Consider the following 26466-nt stretch of genomic DNA (forward strand, 5'->3'; position numbering starts at 1 on the left):
ATTTCGGCCGCTTGTATCCGGGATCTCGTTCTTTCGGTCACGACCCATAGCTCGTGACCATAGATGAGGGTTGGAACGTAGATCGACCGGTAAATTGAGAGCTTCGCCCTTTGGCTCAGCTCCTTCTTCACCACGACAGACCGATACAACGTCCGCATCACAGCAGACGCTGCACCGATCCGCCTGTCGATCTCTCGCTCCCTCCTGCCCTCACTCGTGAACAAGACCCCAAGATACTTAAACTCCTCCACTTGGGGCAAGATCTCTCCCCCGACCCGGAGGGGGCACTCCACCCTTTTCCGACTGAGGACCATGGTTTCAGATTTGGAGGTGCTGATTTTCATCCCAACCGCTTCACACTCGGCTGCGAAACGCTCCAGTGAGAGTTGGAGAGCCCCGTTTGAAGGAGCCAACAGCAGCACATCATCTGCAAAAAGCAGGGATGCAATACTGAGGCCACCAAAACGGACGCCCTCAACGCTTCGGCTGCGCCTAGAAATTCTGTCCATAAAGATTATGAACAGAATCGGCGACAAAGGGCAGCCTTGGCGGAGTCCTACCCTCACTGGAAACGATTCCGACTTACTGCCGGCAATGCGAACCAAACTCTGACATCGGTGGTATAGTGACCGAATAGCCCGTATCAGAGGGTTCGGTACCCCATACCCACGAAGCACCCCCCACAGAACTCCCCGAGGGACACGGTCAAACGCCTTCTCCAAGTCCACAAAACACATGTAGACTGGTTGGGCGAATTCCCACATACCCTCGAGGACCCTGCTAAGGGTGTAGAGCTGGTCCACTGTTCCACGGCCGGGACGAAAACCACACTGCTCCTCCTCAATCTGAGGCTCGACTTCCTGACGGACCCTCCTCTCCAGCACCCCTGAATAGACCTTACCAGGGAGGCTGAGGAGTGTGATCCCTCTGTAGTTGGAACACACCCTCCGGTCCCCCTTTTTAAAAAGAGGGACTACCACCCCGGTCTGCCAATCCAGAGGCACTCTCCCCGTTGACCACGCTATGTTGCAGAGGCGTGTCAACCAGGACAGCCCCACAACATCCAGAGCCTTGAGGAACTCCGGGCGGATCTCATCCACCCCTGGGGCCCTGCCACCGAGGAGCTTTTTAACCACATCGGTGACTTCAACCACAGAGATAGGAGAGCCCACCTCAGGGTCCTCAGACTCTGCTTCCTCCAAGGAAGACGTGTTGGTGGAGTTGAGGAGGTCTTCGAAGTACTCTGCCCACCGGTTCACAACGTCCCGAGTCGAAGTCAGCAGTGCCCCATCCCCACTGTACACAGTGTTAGTGGTGCACTGCTTCCCCCTCCTGAGACGTCGGATGGTGGACCAGAATTCCTCGAAGCCGTCCGGAAGTCGGCTTCCATGGCCTCACCGAACTCTTCCCACGCTCGGGTTTTTGCCTCGGCGACCACCGAAGCTGCGTTCCGCTTGGCCAGTCGATACCCGTCAGCTGCCTCTGGGGTCCCACAGGCCATAAAGGCTCGATAGGACTCCTTCTTCAGCTTGACGGCATCCCTTACTGCTGGTGTCCACCAGCGAGTACGAGGGTTGCCGCCACGACAGGCACCAACCACCTTACGGCCACAACTCAGATTGGCCGCCTCAACAATAGAGGCACGGAACATGGTCCACTCGGACTCAATGTCCCCCGTCTCCCCCGGAACATGGGAAAAGCTCTGTCGGAGGTGGGAGTTGAAACTCCTTCTGACAGGGGATTCCGCCAGACGCTCCCAACAAACCCTCACAATACGTTTGGGTCTGCCAGGACGGACCGGCATCTTCCCCCACCATCGGAGCCTACTCACCACCAGGTGGTGATCAGTTGACAGCTCCGCCCCTCTCTTCACCCGAGTGTCCAAAACATGCGGCCGCAAATCCGATGATACAACCACAAGGTCGATCATCGAACTACGGCCCAGGGTGTCCTGGTGCCAAGTGCACATATGGACACCCTTATGTTTGAACAAGGTGTTCGTTATGGACAGTCCGTGACGAGCACAGAAGTCCAATAACAAAACACCACTCGAGTTCTGATCGGGGGGACCGTTCCTCCCAATCACGCCCCTCCAGGTCTCACTGTCATTGCCCACGTGAGCATTGAAGTCCCCCAGCAGAACAAGGGAGTCCCCAGCAGGAGTACTCTCCAGCACACCCTCCAAGGACTCCAAAAAGGGTGGGTATGCTGAGCTGCCGTTTGGTGCATATGCACAAACAACAGTCAGGACCCGTCCCCCCACCCGAAGGCGGAGGGAAGCAACCCTCTCGTCTACCGGTGTGAACCCCAATGTACAGGCACTGAGCCGGGGGGCAATGAGTATGCCCACACCTGCTCTGCGCCTCTCACCATGAGCAACTCCAGAGTGGAAGAGAGTCCAACCCCTCTCGAGAGAACTAGTACCAGAACCCAGGCTGTGTGTGGAGGCAAGTCCGACTATATCCAGTCGGAACTTCTCTACCTCACACACCAGCTCGGGCTCCTTCCCTGCCAGAGAGGTGACATTCCATGTCCCAAGAGCTAGCTTCTGCAGCCGAGGATCGGACCGCCAGGGTCCCCGCCTTTGGCTGCCGCCCAGCTCGCATTGCACCCGACCCCTTTGACCCCTCCCACGGGTGGTGAGACCATGAGAAGGGGGACCCACGTTGCCTCTTCGGGCTGAGCCCGGCCGGGCCCCATGGGTGTAGGCCCGGCCACCAGGCGCTTGCCAACGAGCCCCACCTCCAGGCCTGGCTCCAGAGTGGGGCCCCGGTGACCCGCGTCCGGGCAAGGGAAACTGAGTGCCATCGATTTTATCTATCATAAGGGGCTTTGTGAGCCGTGCTTTGTCTGGTCCCTCACCTAGGACCTGTTTGCCATGGGTGACCCTGCCAGGGGCATAAAGCCCCAGACAACTTAGCTCCTAGGATCATTGGGACACACAAACCCCTCCACCACGGTAAGGTGACGGCTCACGGAGAGGACTAACTACAGTCGACCTCGGCATATCCACAGTTTGGCACCTGCGGATTCGTATTGCCGTTTTTTGTTTTTTTTTCATATTTTGCATTTTTCTTCCCTATTTAGACCTGAAAAATATATTTGAATGTTTGTCAGGGTTTTATTGAAGACTTTGAGAGATTTGTCAAGTAAAAAAAATCCATTATGTCGACAGTAACAATATATTCAATTAATCAAGAGGCCACTCAGTGTGGTCTGGCCACCAGTAAGGTCAATAACCCGCGGCACAATCGAGCCCAAATCATAACAGCAGCGTTGTCTCACGAAAGCTCCGATGAACTCTGATGTCAAACATGATTGAATTAATTATCGGGGTACTGTGCATGTTTTCCTGCTTTTATCAAATGGAAACCTCTGTTGTCAAACACGTTGACATTATTTTACGTACTTAAGAGATAATATTATCATTAAAAACCTTAAAATACTTGAATGGCAAAAAGTTTTTTTAAAAAAAGTGTATAAAATGAACGAAAGTAAACGAGAGTATCTCAAAATAAATTATGTATTAAAGAATATAGGTAAAGAAATGTGAACTTTGCATCCGGACGGCACTGATTAATTCCTGTTTACTTGCAGTTTTTCCACACTTATGGTAATGCATGTTTTTTTATTTGAGAGAAAGTGCAAAGCTCTGTGTGAAGTCTCCAAATGGTGAAAACATGCCACAACAACACATTGTGATCAGTGGGATGATATCAAGCTTTTCATCTTACAATTAAATTTTTCTGTAGCAGCCTTGACAGTCAATTGTTGTTGAAAGAGCGTCAAGAAGTCAGCAGGAGAATGCCATGAAATTGATCTCTTTGAGCGACCGTTCACACCACACCGCCACATTTGCATACATTGCTTATGAATGGAGAAACTCTGCACCCTTGGTTAAAAATATTCCACGTTTTCAAGACAGCACAGGTGACTGCAAATAGTCTGCACCATGAGATCTTCTTCTCCGTCACTGAGGTTGAAATTATCATTCTGTTTTGTTTTTCTTTGATTACAATAATGCAATAAAATGAAACGGATAAAATAAGTAAAAATGTTGCCAACCAAACCGGCCATTCACCGTACGCAAAATAAACTGCAACAATTATCCCACATATTGTACTGTGATATGTTCCAATTCCCTCAACGACATCATAGGATTCATCCCAGTTATGATGTGACGCAATAAATTGGGCGCATCATTCACTCTAATTCAACACAATTAAGAAAACCTTTATTAGTCTCGCAATGGAGAAATTCCCAATTTATAGGAGCTGCTGGAAAGGCAGCCACTCTCGCGGCGCCATTTTGAAGTCAAAATAACAAAAATAACACAACACAACACATAGGACACAGACAGTCGTGCAATCTTTACCACTTTTCTGCATACACTTTGTTGTCTGAAGCAGTTATTACAAGGTAATTACGACACGATTCAATCCAACTACCAGATTCAGCCGCTTCGAAGTTGACTTGTTGACTCCTGATGCTGAGTCGCCAAGTCCAGATGAGTTGCTTTCAAAAGAGTCTCAGACAAGTCAACATTTGAGTGACAGCCACGGTGTCGCAGAAGACAAAAATGTTCCCAGACGGGCTTTGTGTGTCTTCACGGCGGGTTTATTGGCCCAGTGAAAGCTCCTAATGACTAAAACACTCTTCCTTAGCATACCCACCTGTCCTCATCATGACCTCCCGGGGGCTTAACATTAGGGCTTGTTTGCTCTGCTGTCAATATTACCACCCCCACGACCCCAGCGGGGTCTCGACTCACGTAAAAAAAAATAAAAATCTCCAAAACCCCCATCAAAGTGAAAGCTTCCAGATTGACTCTCAAGATGTTGACTGGTTTGATGTGCTGTACACAGACCAGGCACCGATGTTTATTCAGGATTTTTGGGGACTTTTTCAAAGGTTTGTACCTGAGCAAATTCCTCCTCGGGGAGATCAGCAATTCGTGGCTGCGAATCATATTTTGATTTCCCCAACTCAACTTGATCAATTAAGCCCTTTTAAAACAACTGCAGCTGAAACAGTGCTATACATGAATACAAATCAAACAAAATCCAACTAACCATAACAATTTAAAAACGTATAAACAGTAAACTCAAGACACCAGAACGAGGACAGAGTTTCAAGCTGTTTTGAACGCTAAATAAATTTGGATTGGAAGGTGGCTTTGAAAAATGGTCAAGGGGGCACAGAAAAGTCATTCTGTAGTTTGGACTAGCAGCAGAAAAGCCCAAACTCCTCTGAGCTTCCATTTGGTCCCCCAATAGAAGCTGATCAGCCGACCTAAGGCACTGAGCAGGAGTTTAGGGATGGAGCAGCTCATAGAGTTGCGGCTGGGGGAAACCATTTTGAGATTTGTAAACACACAGCCGAATTTTCAAATGTTTGTTTGTTTGTTTATTGAACATAAAACATATATACAGTAATAATTTGACAGAAAATAAGGTAGATAAAAAAAGTAAAAAGAAAGAAATCAATCTTCATTCAACACAGTTATTATGTTCAAGGGAGTAGGAAGAAGTAAAAAACTTATCTAGTCCTACCCCGTTATGTGTTTATATCTAATAAATCATTTTTATATCAATCAGAAAAGAAAAAAGTAAGAAGAAAGAAGTCTCCATTAAGGCTCATACTTTACCCTTAACCGTGATATTTTTACAACTTTTGGTTTGTATCGGGATTATATACTTCCACACCCTGACACTCTTGTGTCAATTTTCTCTTGTATTCATAATGGATATTTATATACCTTTCTCTATTTATCAACTTAGTTCTGATTTATCATTATATTTAATGTTTTGAATTTATCATTTTAACTCTGATTGATGTAGGTTGTTTGAAATGGATTCTAAAGTTCACATGCAACCTATAGTGAGGGCAGGCCAGTACACTCAACGTGCTCCCTCTTACATGTTCCAGTTAAGAGTGAGGTAGTAACATTTTGAATCAAACAGAAACATGTGAGGAAGGACTGTCTGACTCCAACTGCGCTACTGTAATCCAGGCGAGATAATGATGGAGGCTCCGATTACTCTTTCCAAGAGGACAAATACAAATATGAGGAAAGTGAGTTACAAGTTTGGTCACGGAATAAACTCACCGGTCAAAGTATCGCTGTGTACGAGATGAGCGCTGCTCATTTGCCAAAGTTGTGAGTTTTCACAGTATAGGAACAGGAAGTTTGAAGTGAAGCTTTCGAGCAAATTCCAGTGCTCGTACTTTGATGAAGAAATTCACCCAAATGAGCCCTAATCGGAAGCAGGTTTAAGATGGTGACCATCAATATTTGATGATCATCATCGTCTGTCACTGCATACAACTTCAGTCGTGCTTGTCGTTTACGGAAAAGTAAAAACTGTCTCCATGACGAATTCACAGGCGAAAGTTTTTTTTTTTTTTTTTTTGAGAGTAAAATGACAAGCTGGCATTCAAGTCATCATCTGTCAGTGGGATTTAAAGAGCCTGAGGCTGCACGTCATCTTTTGCAATTGAGCGCCTCACACGAGATGTCAAACAAAGGAAATTTGAGTGTAAAATATGTCTTTTCATATTGCAGGCATAATCCGGAATTTGACACCACATCAACGCACCTTTTGTTTGAACTTGTTAATTAAAGAAATGCGTCAGCGTTTCAGCAAGGACGGATGGATCGTAATTCAGCTGGGCGAATGTGAGACATTAATGGTTGACGTGACTGTCGTCGTTAAAAGGCAGTCATTATACTTTGTTGCTGCTCGACTTTCTGTGGGACATCTTCAGCGTTATCTTGAGCAGCATAAGAGCAAGATGAACAAGCTTCTGTTGCGAAATTCTTAGTGGGCATGTGACATTAGTTTGATGTTGAAGATTTTGGATTTTGATGTCATATTGAGTGGACATCAGATGCCCGCTGGGTTGAAAAGTTAGCGATGTTCCATTACGCTGTGTAAGGGATTGCACTGGTGCCTTGTTAAGCCCAAGTTCGGCTACAGTATCTGAGACAAAGCATATGCAGCAGAAATGGTTGTTGCCATCTTATCTATCCACTCTCGCTGACTGTCGATCACAAATCGAACACCCCTGCCCATTTGTAATTGGATAAGCAAGTCAGGGGCCGGAAGTAGCGCAACCCCCTGCCTTGTGCTGAGGAAGTTTGGTCGAGTGGACAATTCAGGTTTTTTGGGGGTTTTTTGGTGTTGCGGCCGAAAGTGACGATTTGTTGTCTCAACGGAAGACACAATACAATACAATCAATTTGTATTGTGCCGGTGATCAGTTCAGGGCATACCAATCGCCTCTTGCCCAAGGTCAGCCGTGAAAGGTTCCAACACACCCGCAACCTTAATAAGGATAACTAGTACAGAGAAGGAATGGAGGGATTATTAAGATAAGATAAGATAAGAAAACCTTTATTAGTCTCACAATGGAGAAATTCCCAATTCACAGCAGCAAAGTTATGAAAGGAAGAAGTAGAACAACAAAATATAGGAGCTGCTGGAAAGGCAGCCACTCACGCGGCGCCATTTTGAAGTCAAAATAACAAAAATAACACAACACAACACATAGGACACAGACAGTCGTGCAATCTTCACCAATTTTCTGCATACACTTTGTTGTCTGAAGCGGTTATAGTTGAAAGAGGAGAGGATCAAAGTGTCCTTTCACCAGTGGATCATAGACGTCATGCTGAAAATGTGCACACGTCTGCTACAAGCTAAGTTTTTGAAAGCAAACATGAAGCTGTAGCGTCCATTGACGAAAAGAGATTAGTTCACTTCTCCTGTCCCACGTAATCCGCTTCAAACTCTAAGCCGCGACTCCCAGTTCCAAATCCGCATCGGCGCTCTGCACTAACGCTCCTTTCTTCTCATCGTCGGCTCCTCAAGACTTACATCCATCCAGCCGCAGACCGTTCAACAGCACCGATCTCTCCGCTGAACAAAGCGGGGCTGTGAAAAATGCTGCCCATTCCAGGCGCAAGACACAAGCGCCCCGGGACTGTCCAGCAACGACAGTCAAATGGCGCCGACATTCCTCCCAGTCAAAAACAGTGCTGGTATACCCATGCTGCCGAGAAGGCGCAACCACCAAGCACAGAGTCTCCTCCTTGATGAATATCGTGGCCAAAAAATGCTAAAAAAAGTCCACATCAGGTCCACACGACGTAACAACAAACGCAAAGTGACAAAACAAACACAAAAACAACAAAAAAAGCAAGGCTCATGAGAGCACTTGCTGACGGCTGCCTACTCGGGCGCCATCTTGACTTCAAAGTCATTAGGTTTATACCAGAAAAAAACAAACAAAAAACATTAACCTTCCATCCATTTTTGATACGCTTTATCCTCACAAGGGTCGCGGGGGGTGCTGGAGCCTATCCTAGCCATCTCCGGGCAGTAGGCGGGGGACACCCTGAAACGGTTGCCAGCCAATCGCAGGGCACACAGAGACAAACAACCATCTCATGCTCACACTCACACCGAGGGACAATTTGGAGTGTTCAATCAGCCTGCCATGCATGTTTTTGGAATGTGGGAGGAAACTGGAGTACCCGGAGAAAACCCACGCAGGGGAGAACATGCAAACTCCACACGGGGAGGCCAAGTTGGAATTGAACCTCGGCACTATGAGGTCGACGCGCTAACCACTGGACCACCGGGCCGCCCAAAAAACATGAAATGAATAAAAACGAAGTTCCATAAATATAAATGCCATTATTTAATTCAAAGAAGAATATCATAACAAAAAAAGTGCAATAAACATTTTAAAGTGCATTGAAAATGTCATGAAATAAGGCCGCTTGTCATTACATAAATATTATGGTTCTCAATGTCATTCATTATTTCACATTTTAGATCACTTACTTGTATTTTAATGATCTTGATTGATACTTTCATTAGCCTGACATTTATTTCATTGAAGTTTTTTAATGCTTATGGTGTTTTCCCCCCCTTTTTTTAATGCAAAATGCATTGAAAGAAATGTGATAAAGAAAAGAAAAATACAAGCCCTTGCTTTCATTAGCCTTCCATCACACGTGCACAAAAAGTGGCAGTAACACACACACGCATTTGCACATTTTTTACACTGTAAACACTTGTCATTGCGGTTGTCGTGCTTTTGTTGAGTAATTGGCACACTCATTACCCAGGACTTGCATACATTAGCATTAATACCATGTGTGTGTGTGTGTGCACAGGTGTCATCAGTACGGTGGCAGCGTTGGATCGTGAGGATAAAGCAGAGCACAGTATCGAGGTGAGCCTTGAGCACCTTCTTATGGGAAGGTCATTACAATACTACTGATGAAATGTCATGATTGGCTCCAATCATTGTATGGTCAGGTCATCGTGTCCGACAACGGCTCTCCGTCACTTCACTCCACCGCAACCGTGGTGGTCCGCGTGCTGGATGACAACGACAACTGGCCCAAGTTCACAGACAAACTTTTCCACGTCAAGCTGCTGGCCCAGCGCCAGCAGGACGGCCGTCTGGAAGCCTGCCGAATGATGGCCCGTGACGATGATGAGGGCTCCAACGCCGATGTGATGTACACGCTACAAGACGACCATGATGGCAGTTTCCACATTGATTCGTTGACGGGTGTGGTGACATCGCTTGGAGACTTTTGGCCTGGGAATTACACCATTCTCACGGTAGTTTACGGTTGAAATTGTTAATTCGCTAGCGTGATGATGTGAACACCCACTCCGGGTTAGGGACCACGGGGTCATGGTCCTGACACAAAGAAGAATTGACACCTCCCGATATTTTTTTTTCCACAATTACCTATTTTAATAGATAAAACATAAAAATAAACTTTGATCCCAAAACATTTAGAATTTCAAAACATGGTCCAAAGTTACCCCAACGGATTGTGTTAACTGAAAGTGTGAGGACACAAAATGAGTATTGTGCCACTTTGCAACCTGTACAAATTTTATTACTCATTTCCTATTCACCATTTTGTTGCACTTTTGCATTGTGTGTGACGAATAAATTTACAAAATGTGTAAAAATAAATAAATAACATAACACTAAGTCAGAGAAAGTACAAAAAAAAAACTCCAACAAAGTGCAGTAGAAGCAAAGAAAGTCCAACAAAATGTGAGGAAAAAGAAGCAGAAAACTAAACAAAGTCCTACAAAGTGCATAAGAAAGTAAGGAAAGTATGGAACAACAACATGTGTGAGGAAACAAAAGTCCATCAAAGTTTGTCATGAACAAAGTACAAAAACAAAACGATATTACTCTGGGTATATGCTAATTGAATTAGCATTCATGAGTCAGCATTTATTCATCTTCTAATGTGATTGCATGTCTAATTTTACTGGTTTTGTTGCGACATCTTGTAGATAAAAGCGACAGATGCTGGCAGCCCGCCGCTGTCGTCCGCAGCGAGGCTGGACATTGAGTGGACTTCACCCGAACCGCCTTCCGCCGAGCCCATCGCCTTTGACGAGCCTCACTTCACCTTCGCCGTCATGGAAACGGAACCCGTCACTCACATGGTGGGCATCATCATGACCGAGACATACCGACTGCGCTGGTTTCACATTGTAGGTAAGATACTTGTGCCGTTTTGGACGTTTTCTTGGGGAGCTGACTTATTGGAGGTTCTTGTTTTATGGCAACGAAGCAAATTTTGCTGTCAAACTGAAAGCCATCTGCCGAGTATTTGTATACAAAGGTCAAATCAAGTAAGAATAATTTTTAAAAAAACTTTGTGTAGGACTTTGTCGGGGAAGGACATCTGGAAATGACCACAATAACCCTAAAACCCATGACCTCTGCACTGTGAGGTCGACGCGCTAACCACTAGACCACGGGGCCGCCCGCTCCCGAATTTGTTGCACCAATATTTTTTGATCGCATCACATTCACAGAGCTGCCATTTCCCTAATTGTAAGTATACAGTTGTATCACATCGGTGAAATTAGTGACGTATGATGAATGTATTTTCATTTTGTGTAAACACAATAACTATTGTGTTTTCTATTTTTTTATAACCTACTCTTGCATCCCCCTGAATATCTATCTGCAATGCAGTTTATTTGCATCAATTTTAATGTCTATACACCACTACTTTTCCAAATTAATGGTACATATGACAGATTCACAAAGTTTTAGTCAATAATATATGAGATTTCTGAATGGTAGGGTGAGGGTGGTCATCTTCCTCGGGAGCTGTGTAGCTCATCTCCACTTTGTGACCCTGACCCAGATAAATATAAAGAAGAATTGTGGAATGAAAAAAGCAGTGAAAAATTGAATTCCAGCACAAAGGCTCCTTTTGTTGCAGCATCACTCACAGAAAGCACTCAAGTATTAGCATTTAGCATTAGCATGGCTTTTCGAGGGTAAAAGGCTTCCTGATGCACCGCAAAGAGGAAGTGGATCCCGCCAATGAATTTAAATCAACTAAAGGGAATGTTATTCACTTCATATGAAACCGTCTGAAACAAATGGAACTGTGTGTGTGTGTGTGTGTGTGTGTGTGTGCGCGCGCGTGTGTGTGTGTGCGCGTGTGTGTGTGGCAGGAGTGGAGAAAAGGCCATTCAAGAAAAATTAAATGAGAGTGTTGCCAACATACATGTAAATAAATATCCAAATATTCATCTTCAAATAATCCACAAATTGGAAAACAAACCCCAATAAATGGAAGGCAGAAGGCTCAGTCACACACGGCGGGCACAGGTACGCCAGATAATATGATTTACGTCAGCGCTTGAAGTGGAGAAAATAAGTGCTGGTACTCCCCTTATTCAACTGTTGCCAGGCAAATTAGGCAGTGGGTAACAGCCAACTATTAAGTTAATGAATTGATGAATAAATATATGACAAACTCGAAATAATCCACAGGGTCCAAAAATCCATGGCACTCTAGTCACAAAACGTTATGCTGTACACTGCCACGTTCACATTTGGGATGGCTTCTTTCTTCTCTCGCCATTTACTTGTGATCCCACCAACTTGTACAATTGAAATAAACAAGATAGAATTAATCCACACAGTGAAGAAAACGATCATCGTATAACATACGTATGCCATCGCTGAGGTTTGTTATCTTTCTGTCTGCCAGGTGGAGATGAGGAAAAGGACTTTGACATCCAGAGGAACTCAGGCACAATTTCCATCGCCCGCCGACTAGACGCCGCCCGCCGCTCCAACTACAACCTGACGGTGCAGGTCACCGACAGCCACCACAGCTCCACCGTGCAGGTTGGAATGTGTAAAAACACGTTCTGTGCCTTTTTATGATCTCTGTGAAGCATCCCACTTTGGGCGGAAAGCGTTCCAGTCAGATGTACACAAAGAAACAGCGGCCCCGAGCTGCATCCGGCCCTTAATTACGGCTGCGTCCCCGTTGCCCGCAAACTCTTAGGGCCTTTTAAGATCACAAGCGATCAGGCATTCTCAGAGTAAATTGGTGCCTTGGGATAGGTTAGGTTAAATCATTCCGTTATCATGCTCATAAAAGAAATCATCTTTTCCCATTGACATGAAATAGAAACGCCATTAATCCGATTCAACCCCCACGCCTGCCCACTCGGATCTCAAGGCACCACTGTGGCAGTTTCGCCTGAAGACACACTGCTTTTTACGCCGTTGACCCACACGTTCATGTACGCGAGGATGTTGGCGCACCAACTGGGCATCGACCGTTTGGCTAGCGCGCCTGAATTGAAAAGAGTTTTCTTTCATTATTTGCTCACTAACAGTCTGCTGCATGCCAACAATGTACAGACTGTTAGTGGGTCCCTGATTGCACTGCTGCGAGTGCAATTTTCAACTTTCATGGACACTTTGCCAGCTGCGAGAGCCGATATTATACGAAAATGTTCCATGTGTGCTGCTCAAGGAAAACTGGATGGTGGTAATCTGCAATTGATAGTAGAATGGACTTTAAAAATGCGCATTCATTCTCCCTCAAACCAGCACAAGACCCATATGCTCAATACATCTGTAGACAATAGCCGTGATAAAGATTTCCAATCGGAAATACTTTTAGACGAAGCATTGTAATCAGGGGTGGAGTGGGCGTGGTATGCGGGGATACGCTGTCCACCCACTTCTCCCGACGCCACATTAAATTTTTGTTTCGGTTTTAGCCCTAATGCGAGTTACGCTTAATAACGTTGGCCTGTGATTATTTTGGAGTAGTAAAACATTTAATTTAACTTTAGTTCAACTGGAGTTGTAGCCTATGATTGATGTTCTGTATGTATATATAGAACATCCCAGAATCGCGTCCACCCACTTAAAAAGTCCCCACTACACCACTGATTGTAACTGTGCAGAGGTGGGCATTAAGTCACTGATTCCTTCAGGATTTCAGGCCGACACACATGGGCCCAGTCTGTCACTTGCTAGCGAAAGCCAAACGGTGTCGGGAGCGTAATTTCAATGTTACACAAGTTGACAGGCAGCCAAATAAAGAAAAAAATAACTGCAGGTAATTTAAAAAGAAAACTGCGAGACACACACACGCACGCACACACACACACACACACACACACGCATGCAGGCAGGCACACGCACGCATGTACACACACAGGGCAAGATGATTAGTGAAATAAAAACAATATGATTGCGTGTGTGTGTGTGTGTGTGTGGCTGTGTGTGTGTGGCTGTGCGTGTGCGTGCATGTGTGATTTTCACCGCTGAGTCACTGCGATAGCAAACAGCAACCTCTGTGATTTGTTTTCATCTCTTCCTATTGGATGTTATTTCTATAACCTGGCCGTTTTTTTTTTGTTTTTTTTTGTGTGTTGTTTTTTTTTTTTGCGGACCATAGGCCTACATCCGCGTTCTGGACATGAATGAACATCGGCCTGTCTTCCTCAAGACACTCTACGAGGTGCGTGCGTGTGTGTCTTTATGTGTATATTTGTGTGTAAATACTGTGTAAGATTCAAATCTTCGTGTACATGAAGAGTAAAAGAAGCTTTCAGTGACTTTGAGTCAACGTGTTGGAGCACGCAAGCAACCTGGATTGAGAAACGGGTTGGTTCGGGGTTTTGAATATAGGATTGGGGTTTATGGATTATGATGAGCAGGTTAGTGTTTTGGGATAATTCGGATGATCCTTTGCACAAAGTGGTTCATTCAAGTATGTTATAAGTAAATATTTATACACTAATTTGGAGGCAGTATACTTTAAGTGTACTTTTAAAATACTGTCTTTTATAAACTTCGCAAAAGTATGCTTAAGTATACTTGGCTTGGATTTAAAAGTATGCACAGGTACTTATAATTTACATTTGAAATTTGATTTGTTCCACTTTAGTATGAAAAAGTTTAAAGACTTTATGTACTTATACTTGAGTGTGCTTTTTCCAAATTTCATACATACTACTTTTTCGTAAGGAGAGGGATTAGGGTTAGGATCAGGAGGAATTGGTTTCAGGTTTGGAATAAAGGTTTAGATAGTCGGTAGAGTTTTTGGGTTGGGGTTCATTTTTAATGTTAGGTTTTGAAGTAAAGGTTGAGATGAATTGGTAAGGGTTAATTCAATTCAATTTAATTTGATATGTTTTTTTGGGAGCAATCGGGATGTTGTTTTGAGGGTAAAAAACACTGAAAAAAATAAAACACAAAGGCACAGAATTGAAACTTTTTTGCTGACTAAATTGAGGTCTAGTGAGCACAGCATATAACATGAACGTTCCAACCGAAAATGGTTCCAAGTTCAAAATGTCACAATGTAAATTTTCTCACTTTCTGGTCACTGTGTCTGTCAGGTGCAAGGTTATTTTACGAAACCTAAACCTAACGAAATGACTAAAACTAAAATTGGCAAAACACTTTCATCAACAAAATAAAAGAAAAACGAACATTCTTTGAAAAAACAAAAACTAACTGAAACTGCTCAGGTGAGGGTCCCTGAGGACACGCCGGCATGGAAGGACATCCTGCACGTAGCGGCACGTGACGCTGACGCAAACAGCAAGCTGGTCTTCTCCATTCAGAGCAGCGCAAACCCCATCAGCTACAAACTCTTCCACCTGGACCCCAAGAGCGGCATCCTGGCCACCACCGACAAACTGGACTATGAGACCATCCCACTGCACACACTTGTTGTCATGGTAACTTCCACACTGCACTGTAAATTAGATATACGGTAGTCCACTGTCATAGATCTTCCACTTAATCATGTGCCAGTGATTCTCAATAGGGTTGAGGTCTCGAGTCCCTCGATCACCAAAGAGTCTCAAAGGGCTTCGTAGGCCCACATCACACAAAAACTAACGACATCCCTTCGTTGAAGAATCATGAGAAATCCTCTTTTAGTACGGAAACAAGAAGAATCCTTGAGAAGGGTTCTTAGATGGAGAGATCCCCTTCCAGGATGATCAGGCTGCAGCGGATGTTGAATAGGAAACATCTGTCACTATGATCAGAATCAGAATCAGAATCATCTTTATTGGCCAAGTATGTAGAACACACAAGGAATTTGTCTCCGGTATAACACGCTGCATTAGTATCATCGTAAACAACAAATCATTGAACCATTTTAGAGTAACCAGTAGCAGTATTTGTGCTGTGCAGTGTTAGTTAAAACAGCATGAGGGTCCATTTGATAAAATAAAGAGCCGCGTCCTCGTCAGATCTTTTCCCGGGTCAGTCGATGCAAGATTGTAACAGCCAAGACCTCATTTTGATAATCACCACTTTGCCCCCTTCCCTGAAGAGGAGAGGCGGAGGGATGAGAAGCAGCAGTAAAATAGGCCAAAATCTGAATGTCTGGGATAAGGCAGGGCAAGAGACTAATTTCATACCATTTGCCGTTTAACCAACCGTGAGAGTGTAGAAATAAGTCTAGTGTGAGGGTTTAAACATTTCTACTGAGGAAGCTGGGCTAATGGCCACACCATGGTTTTCCTCACATCAGTGTCTGTTTGGAGGAGGCAACACTGAGTCAGGAGCTCCCTATGGCCTCCCCTCCAAACCAAGATTACACAGTTCTGTAGTTATCAAAATTGTGATATAGGGCAAACGCAAAAGGCGGAACTAATTCTAGCTCTGCCTTATGTGGTATAAAGGGTTCAACAAACTGCAAAGTGTATTTCACAATGCAAGTTTATATGAATGACTCAAGATAACTGCCCTTCTTGTCAACTTGGCAACATTCGTGCCATATGGGCTTAACACACTCTGTAAGACAGTCAAGTCCAGCCCAGCCTTAAAAATAAAATCACACCCACCAATAAATAATACGGTCACCCCACTTACTCTTCCCTCTAAACTGCACGCTTATGCAATTGCACATTGCTCGCACCCTCTCCATTCACAGTAAATCTAAGCTGCGCATCCATAAAATTCGACCTGAACTTTTAAGTAAAATGAGCACAATAAACAGACACCATTCACTAACCAGCAGTTAGCCCAAATACCTGCATGCTGCTCATCAGCATTTTTTTGAACAGCTGATGTCTTAATACCATGCATTTAACTTTATTCGTCACCTTTGCTCTCTAAATCACACGCAAATTATTCTCAGTATGATGAAATGTAATGTAACCTTTTAGGTGCGCGACCAGGAGATCCCAGTCAAGAGGAATTTTGCCAAGGTAATCGTGCACGTGGAGGACTGCAATGACCACGCCCCCACCTTCCTCAGCACGCGCTACGAGGCTGCCGTGTCCAATGTGTCTCCCGTCGGCACTGAGGTTGTGCGCGTCAAGGCCCTAGATGGTGACGCGGGAAGCAATGCTGACATTGCCTACTCCCTGCATTCTGGTGAGCATCAAAGTTTTTGAAATTTTTAATTCTTCACATTTTCTTCTCTTATACTTTTTTTTTAACAATACAAGGCTATATTTTTAGTTGAAAATCAAGTGACAAAAAAAACATATGAGTTTTTTTGGGTTGGGGAGCTGGAACCGATTAATGGCATTTCAAATCAATTATTCATTCATTCATTCATCTACCGCACCGCTTTATCCTCACTAGGGTCACGGGGGGGGGGGGGGGGGGGTGCTGGACTATCCCAGCCGTCTCCGGGCAGTAGGCAGGGGACACCCTGAATCGGTTGCCAGCCAATCACAGGGCACACAGAGACGAACAACCATCCACGCCCACACTCACACCTAGGGACAATTTAGAGTGGTCACTCAGCCTGCCATGCATGTCTTTGGAATGTGTGAGGAAACCGGAGTACCCGGAGAAAACCCACTCAGGCCCGGGGAGAACATGCAAACTCCACACAGGGAGGCCGGAGCTGGAATCGAGCCCGCTACCTCTGCACTGTGAAGTCGACGTGCTAACCACTGGACTACCGGGCCGCCTTCAAATCAATTACCGTAATTGGGGAAAAATTATTTGACATAAAACTAAATTGAGTTAAAAGCTTGGTCCCGGAACAAATAAAATTCATAAGTCAAAGCATCACTATATATGTTTTCAAATCTGAGACACGCCAATATTTTGTCAGCTTTTCTCCCCCCCGCCATCGAACATCAGCCAGTTAAGAGTTCCACTGAAACAGTGCTCCAGGACGCCATTATGACGCCCTGGAGAGTCGCCAGAGTGCTTTGCAATTTCCTCCCCCGGCAATCATTTTATGTTTGGGATTTCCTGGGCTCAGGCCAGCTCTCCGTGGCTGTTTTATTGTTTCATTTGCACTGTGCACAGAATGTCAGAGAACAAATACCTCCCAGCTTTGGCCCTGGATTTGTCTCTTATCCCGTAGTACAATGAAAAAAAAAGGGCCTACCTGGATTTGATTTATGTGTTAGTTACTGAACAAAGAATTCTTCTCCTACTGAGGTTTTTGTTCACATAGCATTTTTTGCTAAATAAAAAAAAAGGGGGGGGGATTAATGGGAAGCAAGGAACATAAAGGCAGCCGCTTATACGATCAAGTGATTAATGATTGCGCATCAATACGAATTGTAAAGCGGTTCGATTGTACTGTTACAATGCAACATTACTCACCCTTTCTTGCTCAGAACCTTCCAAATTTACCCCAACGAGGTAACAATTCAAAATAGGCAAACAATCATACGTGAAAATGAGGACGCATGAAAAACAGAGTGAATGCTCACTCTTTGGGAGTTTGATATTTACAAATTCACCTATCAGTGCTTTTTTTTTTGGGCTGTTAGTGGAAGTTACACAGCATCTTCCCTGCGTGTAGAAGCACATTTCTGGTGCTTTTTTTAGAAATCAAAACATTTGTAAGAAGCAACATGATAAGGGGCCTCCATCTCAGTGGAGTTTTCTAAAAAACATTGAATGAGGACATCAAACGCCAAATCTGCCATTACAGGAAAAGTCATGAGAAAATAATTGATTGATTGATTGATTCATGGCCAGTTCTGCTGCCTACACTGCTCTTTTCATGAATACTTTTGAATTTGCACTTTTTAAGGTTAGTTTTGCAGGGCAAATGATGCATTTTGAACCATCACTCTAATTATAGGTAGCCCACATAGAGAACACCTTGGAATTTTGCGCCGAATTTTGAGCTAATTTGTAGATACTTAGAACTAGTCGGACAATCAAGGAAGGGGTTTGCCTTGTTGACGACAAATTTAAAGGATTTGACATTTGTACAATGGCGTCAACGTTAATGGAAAACTTTGTCTTGATGAGTACTGACATTGTGTTCAGGTTTCAGTATATCCCTTGAAACCAATAGAAAGTGTCAATTTCTAAAATGTCATGTATCATTGAGTTTTCAGATGTTAGTAGAATGAAAAATTGAAACATTTTCCAAGCAGATGCGACTCGCTGCACATCCCCATATACCTGCACATGTAAATGCAATGTTCTCGTAGGGAGTTTAAAAACAGATCATGCCAGTTCCCTTCATTTATCAGAGTGATCGATTTAGTTGCTGTACCTCAGGAATGTTTTTTGCGTCTTCCACTAGCAAAGCATGAAACACATGCGGTCACTTCGACCACACCACAGTTTGAGAATCCGTGTGCTGGTGATTAGGCCTTGCAGGACAGGAAAAAGACAGTTTACAAAATAAAGCATCAGAGGCAAAAAGGGTAGTCACCCCAGTCCCAGCTTTCCTCTATCTCCATTCTAATACACACCATCCCACCTCTGATTTGCCTTTCAACCTACTTCGGAAACTCTGGAAATTTGTGGAGCGACCATCCATCCTTTCACACAGAACAACGACACACTTCAAATCCAATTTTGACACGTTTTTTTCCCCCATTCTGTTGACAGGAAACATCAACAATATTTTCTCCATCGATCAAGTCTCGGGCTCCATCAGCGTGTCCAAACCTTTGGACATTCTGCACCAGGACCCTTTCCACCTCACGGTGAAAGCCACGGATCAGGGCTTCCCTCAGCGCAGCGACATCTGCTCCGTCCACATCCATATCCGCATCTCTGACCACACCCTACCCATCTTCCATGATGATGAATATCTTGCAGAAATCAGCGAACGGAGTGTCTTTGGGACACCGGTGGTCGCCATCTCTGCCTCCAGCCCGGCTGCGGTAAATTACGACATTGAAAGCGGCAACCCCAACGGAACATTTCACATTGACCGATACACTGGAATGATCACAGTCCGAAAGCTTCTGGATTTTGAGATGTGCTCCTCCTACACACTTAACGTTTCAGCATCTACTAGTTCCGGAGCTATGTCCAGGACAGCAGTTTATATCTATGTCATGGATGAGAACGATAACGCTCCTATTTTTGCCAAACGCGAGTATGTTGGGCAAATAGGTGAGGCGGCACACACCAATAGTCTGGTCATGTCGGAAGACAACATGCCGTTGGTGGTTCAGGCTTCAGATGTGGACCGAGATGCAAATGCGCTGCTCGTCTATGAGATCCTGGAAGAGGAGGCTGCAAAAGTGTTCAAAATTGACACTAGCACAGGTGCAATTTCACTTGCGGCGCCACTAGACTTTGAAATCAAGGCTGAGTACCACTTCAATGTGCAGGCGAGGGATTCGGGGAAACCATCGCTTTCCGCAACCCAGCCTGCCAAGGTCACTGTGCACGTCCTTGATGTGAACGACTACCCGCCACAGTTCACTACCGCCACCTATGAGTCATCCGTCATCTTTCCGCCGGTCCTAGGCGCAGAGGTGACAAGAGTGGTGGCTCATGACGCAGACTTGGCAGTGTCATACAGCATTGCCGAAGGAAATCTCGATGGTGCCTTTTCCATTCATCCCGCCACTGGAGTCATCATTGTGAGCAACGTGTTGAAGTTCAAACCATTTTATCAGCTGGTAGTCAGCGCCTCAGATGGCCTTCACGAGGATTCAGCCATTGTGAGGGTGAATATCACCAACGTCACAGAGAGCGGTCTCAGCTTTGAGCAAAAAACATATTCAGTGAGCGTTTCAGAGAACCTGAGCAGCGTGAAAACATTAGCTGTGCTCAAACCAAGAGGGTGTTATCTAAACGAGCCTATGTCTTATTCACTCTTGAACCCCATGGGAAGATTTTCAATCTCCCGGACTTCTGGTGTCATAGAGACCACAGGCGTGCCATTTGACCGCGAGGACACAGACGCCTACGATGTAGTGGTGATACTACAAGACACAAGGATGCCACGAAGGACGGCCACCGCTCTGGTCAAAGTCTTTATAGATGATGTCAATGACAACCCACCTCAGTTCCTCAACCTGCCTTTCTCGATGACGATGTCTGAAGACACAGAACCGGGAGACGTTCTGTACCAGGTCACCGCTAGGGACAGAGATCTGGGTGAGAACGGATCGATTGTGTACTCTATGGAGGAGGATTATGACCTCTTCAGAATCGATCCAACCATAGGTGATGTTTCCATCCAGAGGCCGCTTGATTTTGACACCCTGAGCAAATATGTCTTGACAATCCTGGCGATGGATGAAGGTGTTCCTCATTACATGACCGAGGCAGAGCTCAGTATTCAAGTCAGGAACCGGACTAACCCAGTTTTTCAGACACTATTATACCCTTTAAAAGTCCCCGAATCTGTTCCCCCTTTCACTACCATCCTGCATGTGCAGGCCAGGAATCCCGAAGGCTATCGCCTAATTTACAACCTAGTGGAGGAAAACGCCTCCATGCACTTTCATATCGACTTCAAGACGGGTGCGTTGACAGTCACCAACCCGCTGGACTACGAGAGCCAGAACTTGCATGTGCTGACTGTGCGAGCCACAGATTCTGTGAGCGGAGCCTTTTCAGAGGCATGTATTGAAGTGGAGGTTGAAGACGTGAATGATAATGCCCCCTTTTTCTACCAGCAAAAATACACCACCAGCATCGTGGAGGGGCTTCCCATTGGCTCCTCAGTTCTGCAGCTGTCTGCCTCCGACTTGGATTCTGGAAGGAATAAAGATCTGACATTTCATATGGTGAGAACAGAAGGCAACGAAACCGATTTCTTTGACATAGACCACCAGAGTGGATTGATTTTCTTAAAGCAAGTGCTGGACCATGAAAGTGTGAATCGCTTCCGGTTGAAAATTCAAGTGGTCGACAATGGAAGCATCGCCCTAAGTGGTGAGACTGTTGTCTTGGTAAATGTCACCGATGTCAACGACAATCCCCCGGACTTTGTAAGCTCTCATTTTCAAGCCTCACTGGATGAGTCTGCAAAATGTGGCCACATTGTCATCAAGATTCAGGCGTCTGATCCAGACATCGCAGACGCTAACCTCCTCAAGTACAAAATCCTCTCTGGCAATGAAGACCGCTACTTTAACATCAATGAGACTTCTGGGATCATCTCCTTCTCCAACATTTGCAAAAGGAACCTGGATCCGTATTACAACCTGACGGTGGCGGTTTCAGATGGCGTGTTCCAGAAAAGTGCGCCGGTCAACATCGACATGATCAACAGCAACAGACACAGCCCGTACTTCCGGCAGAGCACGTATGAGGCAGAAGTTACGGAAAATGCAGAGGCAGGAACCCGCGTGATCCAGCTGGCTGCAATTGACCCTGATGATGGACCCTACGGCAGCGTGGACTACACCATCATAAACAAGTTGGCAGACGAGAAGTTTGCCATCAATGCTAACGGGCAAATTGTCACCACGCAACCGCTAGATAGAGAAAACCCTGACCAGAGGGTAATCGCCATCAAAGTGATGGCAAAAGACGGTGGCGGCAAAGTGGCCTTTTGCACAGTCAAGATCATTCTGGCAGATGACAACGACAATGTTCCACAGTTCAAAGCATCTGAATACCATGTCGCCATTAAGTCGACCGTTAACAAAGGCTCCCCTGTCATTCAAATTATGGCGTATGATGCAGATGATGGCAAAAATGCTGATATCACCTACACCGTAGATGAAGCTGAAGGGGCCACAGAGGACATAATCGAGATCAACCCATTCACTGGTGTGGTGAGTGTCAAGGAGAGCCTGCTCGACATGGAGAATAGGATCTTCACCTTCAAGGTGAAGGCTCGCGATGGCAACTTCCCGTTCTACAACTCCACCGTCCCTGTGAGGGTCAAAGTGCTCCCTCCAGAAATTCCTCTGCCAAAATTTGTCGAGCCTCTATACACCTTCTCAACTGCCGAGGACACACCCGTCGGTACGGAGATTGGCTCGGTGAGAGCTGACTCAAACATGCCGCTCATTTACAGCCTGGTTGATGGCAACACGGTGGAAAGCAACAGAGACAAAGTGTTCAGTTTGGACAAAGAAAGTGGGACGTTGCTACTGGAGAAGACAATGGACCATGAGAGGACCAAGTGGTACCACATTGACGTGCTGGCTCAGGGCAACCACAACGGCACCGACGTGGCCTCGATGGTGTCGGTCAGTATCCAAGTACGAGACGTCAACGACAACCAACCGGTGTTTGACGCCAACCCATACAGGGCCTACCTGGCAGAGAATATGCCCGCCGGAACCACCGTCATTCAGGTGACTGCCAATGACCCTGACACAGATACTAATGGTCTGGTCACCTACAGTCTGGAGTCGCTATCAGACGACGACGTCAACATCACTGACTTATTCTCCATTGACGGTGATACCGGCTGGATTGTGACTGTTCGCGAGGCTGACTGCGAGGCGTCCAGGCTGCACCGCTTCCACGTACTGGCCACCGACCACGGCGGCGACACTAAACTGTCATCCAGCGTTCTGGTGGAGGTGACGGTGACCGATGTAAATGACAGCCCTCCGGCATTCTCTGTGGACGCCTACCGCGGTTCGGTGGCAGAGAATAGCCACCCTGGCAGAGTCATTGTCTCTATGACGACCACCGATGCAGACGTGTCACTGGAGAACCGTCTAGTGACGTGCTATATCACAGGTGCATATTCATTTTTTAATTTTCAAAACTACCAGGGTTATAATGGTTTTGGATCAGGGTTATTTTCTATTGCGTTTTGACTTTAGCTTTTTAAACTCAGCAAGTTTGAATTCCTTTTTAGAGTGAATTTGTTTTGGGGTTTTTTTTTGTTTTGTTTTGTTTTTTTAAAACACGATTTTCATCCATCCATCCATTTTTTAATTAGATTTAGTTTTATACACAGACACACTGACACACACACACACACACTGACACACACACATACAGGTATATATATATATATATATATATAATATATATATATATATATATACCATATATACATGTATTTATACACAGAGAGAGACACTTTGCCTATGATTTAAAATAAACTGCAAATAGTCATGTCTGAAATAAATTGACAAAGATGAAAACAAAGGATATTTTTGCAATGATAATAGTTAGTTTTAGTTATTTTTGTAACTGTAAAAAGTATTGTTTGTGAAGTTGTATTAAAGATGTAAAAACTATTTATGTCATGCAACCACAACGGTAAAATAATTAATGCTATGGCTTCTCTTAGCAGTTATTAATGATGAACAATCCATCCATTCATGAGCTAATACGCTTATGCTCACCAATGTCGTGGGCGTGTTGGAGCCTAACCCAGCTGTCTTTGGGCAGTAGGCGGGGCACGTGCTGAACTGGTTGCCGCGCAATCACAGGGCACACATAGAAAAACAACCATTCAAACTCACAATCATAACAACGGACAACTAGGAGTGATTAGTTAGCCTACCATCCATGTTTATGGAATGTGGGAGTAAACCTTCGTACCCAGAGAAAATCCACATAGGCACGGATAGAACATCCATACTCCACACAGGAAGGCCGGAGCCCGGATTAGAATCCTGGACCTTGGTACTGTGAACCAGTTGGTCACTGTGCTGCTCCATGGTTAACAACTGTACAATTGAAATAAAGAACATCATGAGAAAATTCTTGTATTGTTCATGGTCTAACAGGTTTCTGTGTTGTTGGCCACAGATGGGGACCCCCTGGGACAGTTTGCCGTGATCCATCGTGACGAGGGTGAGTGGGGCTTGATAACCAAAGAGCCACTGGACCGTGAGGCCAACGCCGCCTATGCACTCACCATCACGGCCACGGATGGAAAATTCCAGTCCCCCATTCACGTGCACGTGGATGTACTGGATGAAAATGATAACACGCCGCAATGCCAACAGGTCACAATATCGCCTCATATATGTTTTGCGTTCCTCACTATCAAGGTTATACTAATTTGGGAATTTTCCTTATAATTTTTATTTTGTTTTGAGGGGGTTTTTTTTGGAATGTTTTCCTCAGTTTACAAGGAGAGTTTGTTAGTGTGTATTAGTTTTTTAATTTTTCAAAAATGCCTGCTATAGTTTAGGTTTTATTCGTTTTAGTTTTTTTATTGTCTGTATTTCTTTTGGCAAGATTTCAAAAAATGGTAAAGTATTGTGCAGTAAAAACCTATTTTTTATTTATTCTTAAACAACCGTCCCCAAATCAAATGCAGGTAGTGTATAAAAGTACAGAGAATATACATGTAAGTTTAAGAAAGTAAATGCATCACAACCCTAACATCTTGAATAAAGCTAGGATTGTCTGGCTTTTCTTATCTTGTTTGCCAAGTTGCCAACTTCTAAAAGAGATTTGTGGCTAAAATTCCTGCTGAGAAATATTAAACCTGGATGTACATTTTTTTTTTCATTTAAGAAGCAAAAAAAAAAAACTGCATTGTTAGGGTACTGCATTGCATGTGGTAACTGTTAGCATGGCGTGTGTTTTTAGCTGGTGTATTCAGAAGCTCTGATGGAGAATTCTCCAACCAGCACGTTTGTGTTGAAGGTGTCAGCTTTGGATGCCGATGACGGTCCAAATGCTCTCATCTTCTTTAGTCTGCATGGTCCCGATGCAGACCAGTTTCATCTGGACCATGTCACTGGTATGTACTTTCACACAGACCAGACAAAGTTATTTCGTCAATATAAAAGCCTAAGTTGAACAGTTAGTGACCATTCACTGATGAAGCCATTTGCTTTAACCTGCGTACCATGCATGCTGGGCTCCACATTCTTATCGCGAAATATTTCAAAGTGACTTCTTTGAGTTGAATATAGATACAAATCTAGAAGCACTGTAGCCACCTGACTGAGCCATGTCCAATATGGCATCCAATATGGCGACCTCTATTGATGAGCCGTCACTGCTGGTGCGACTACGTTTAAAGACTGTTGTTAGTCCTAGAAAGTTTAACATGCTATTTAGTACTGGTAGCTAGTGTCAAACATGCTAGTTAACCCTTTTAAGGTAAACAAGCTAATTGGACCAGGTCAAGCTATTATCAAAACATGCTAGTTTGACCAGGTCAAATTGATATCATAGATTTTAGTTGGCTCTAATGCGATGAACATGCTTGTGTGGCCTCATCAAACTTTTATTAACATGTTTTTTTAAAACATTCTCCCCTCCAGGTGAACTGTTCACCTTGGCCGTGCTGGACCGTGAGTTAGTGTCAGAGTACAAGATGGTGGCGCGCGGAACTGATGGTGGCGGGCGGTCCTGCCAGGTGGACATCTCTCTAAGAGTCTTGGACATGAATGACAATGCTCCGCTCTTCTCGTCCAGCCATTACCACGTTAGTGTGTATGACAACACTACCAGGAGCACGCCTGTCGCGGCAGTCTACGCCCATGATGCAGACACAGGTACCACCACAAGGATATCAAAATATGTATCCATATGAGGAATATTGAGGTTTTGGTATCCCCTACTGTACTATAGCAATGCAGCAACTATTATATTTTCTTTCGTACTCTGAAAATATGTTGATACTATGAAAACTAATGATACCGCAGTATAACCTAGAGAATTGTTTCAACAACATTTAACATATGACAACATGTCATTTATCAATTGCACGCTAGTATCGAGATGCAAACCTCTGGTATTGATACTCGTACTAACTAAAAAGATATTGACGTCGCAAAATATCGATGTTATCTCAATCACCATTCCTATGTCAGGTAAAAAATAAATAAATAATTTTTAAAAAAGCACTTTAACAAATAATAAATTTATCAGGCGGCCCGGTAGTCGAGTGGTTAGCACGTTGACTTTAAAGTGCAGAGGTTCAATTCCAGCTCCGGCCTTCCTGTGTGGAGTTTGCATGTTCTTCTCGTGCTTGCGTGGGTTTTC

The 26466-nt window shown here is 44.7% G+C and overlaps 1 protein-coding gene across 1 annotated transcript in view; it reads left to right on the top strand.

Moving 5' to 3' along the window:
• Positions 1-26466, top strand: part of fat2 (FAT atypical cadherin 2) — a 94890-nt gene that overhangs the window by 23942 nt on the left and 44482 nt on the right. The window contains exons 4-14 of the mRNA XM_086138022.1: positions 9188-9246; positions 9333-9644; positions 10344-10551; positions 12071-12210; positions 13787-13849; positions 14865-15077; positions 16521-16731; positions 19180-23241; positions 24268-24467; positions 25060-25213; positions 25743-25976. Of these exons, the coding sequence (XP_085994148.1) occupies positions 9188-9246; positions 9333-9644; positions 10344-10551; positions 12071-12210; positions 13787-13849; positions 14865-15077; positions 16521-16731; positions 19180-23241; positions 24268-24467; positions 25060-25213; positions 25743-25976 (5856 nt within the window). The remainder of the gene's footprint in view (positions 1-9187; positions 9247-9332; positions 9645-10343; positions 10552-12070; positions 12211-13786; positions 13850-14864; positions 15078-16520; positions 16732-19179; positions 23242-24267; positions 24468-25059; positions 25214-25742; positions 25977-26466) is intronic.

The sequence above is a fragment of the Hippocampus guttulatus genome, chromosome 2 (assembly GCF_054856545.1).
Source record: "Hippocampus guttulatus isolate MCC_2025c chromosome 2, RoL_Hgut_1.0, whole genome shotgun sequence".
Classification (NCBI taxonomy): Eukaryota; Metazoa; Chordata; class Actinopteri; order Syngnathiformes; family Syngnathidae; genus Hippocampus; species Hippocampus guttulatus.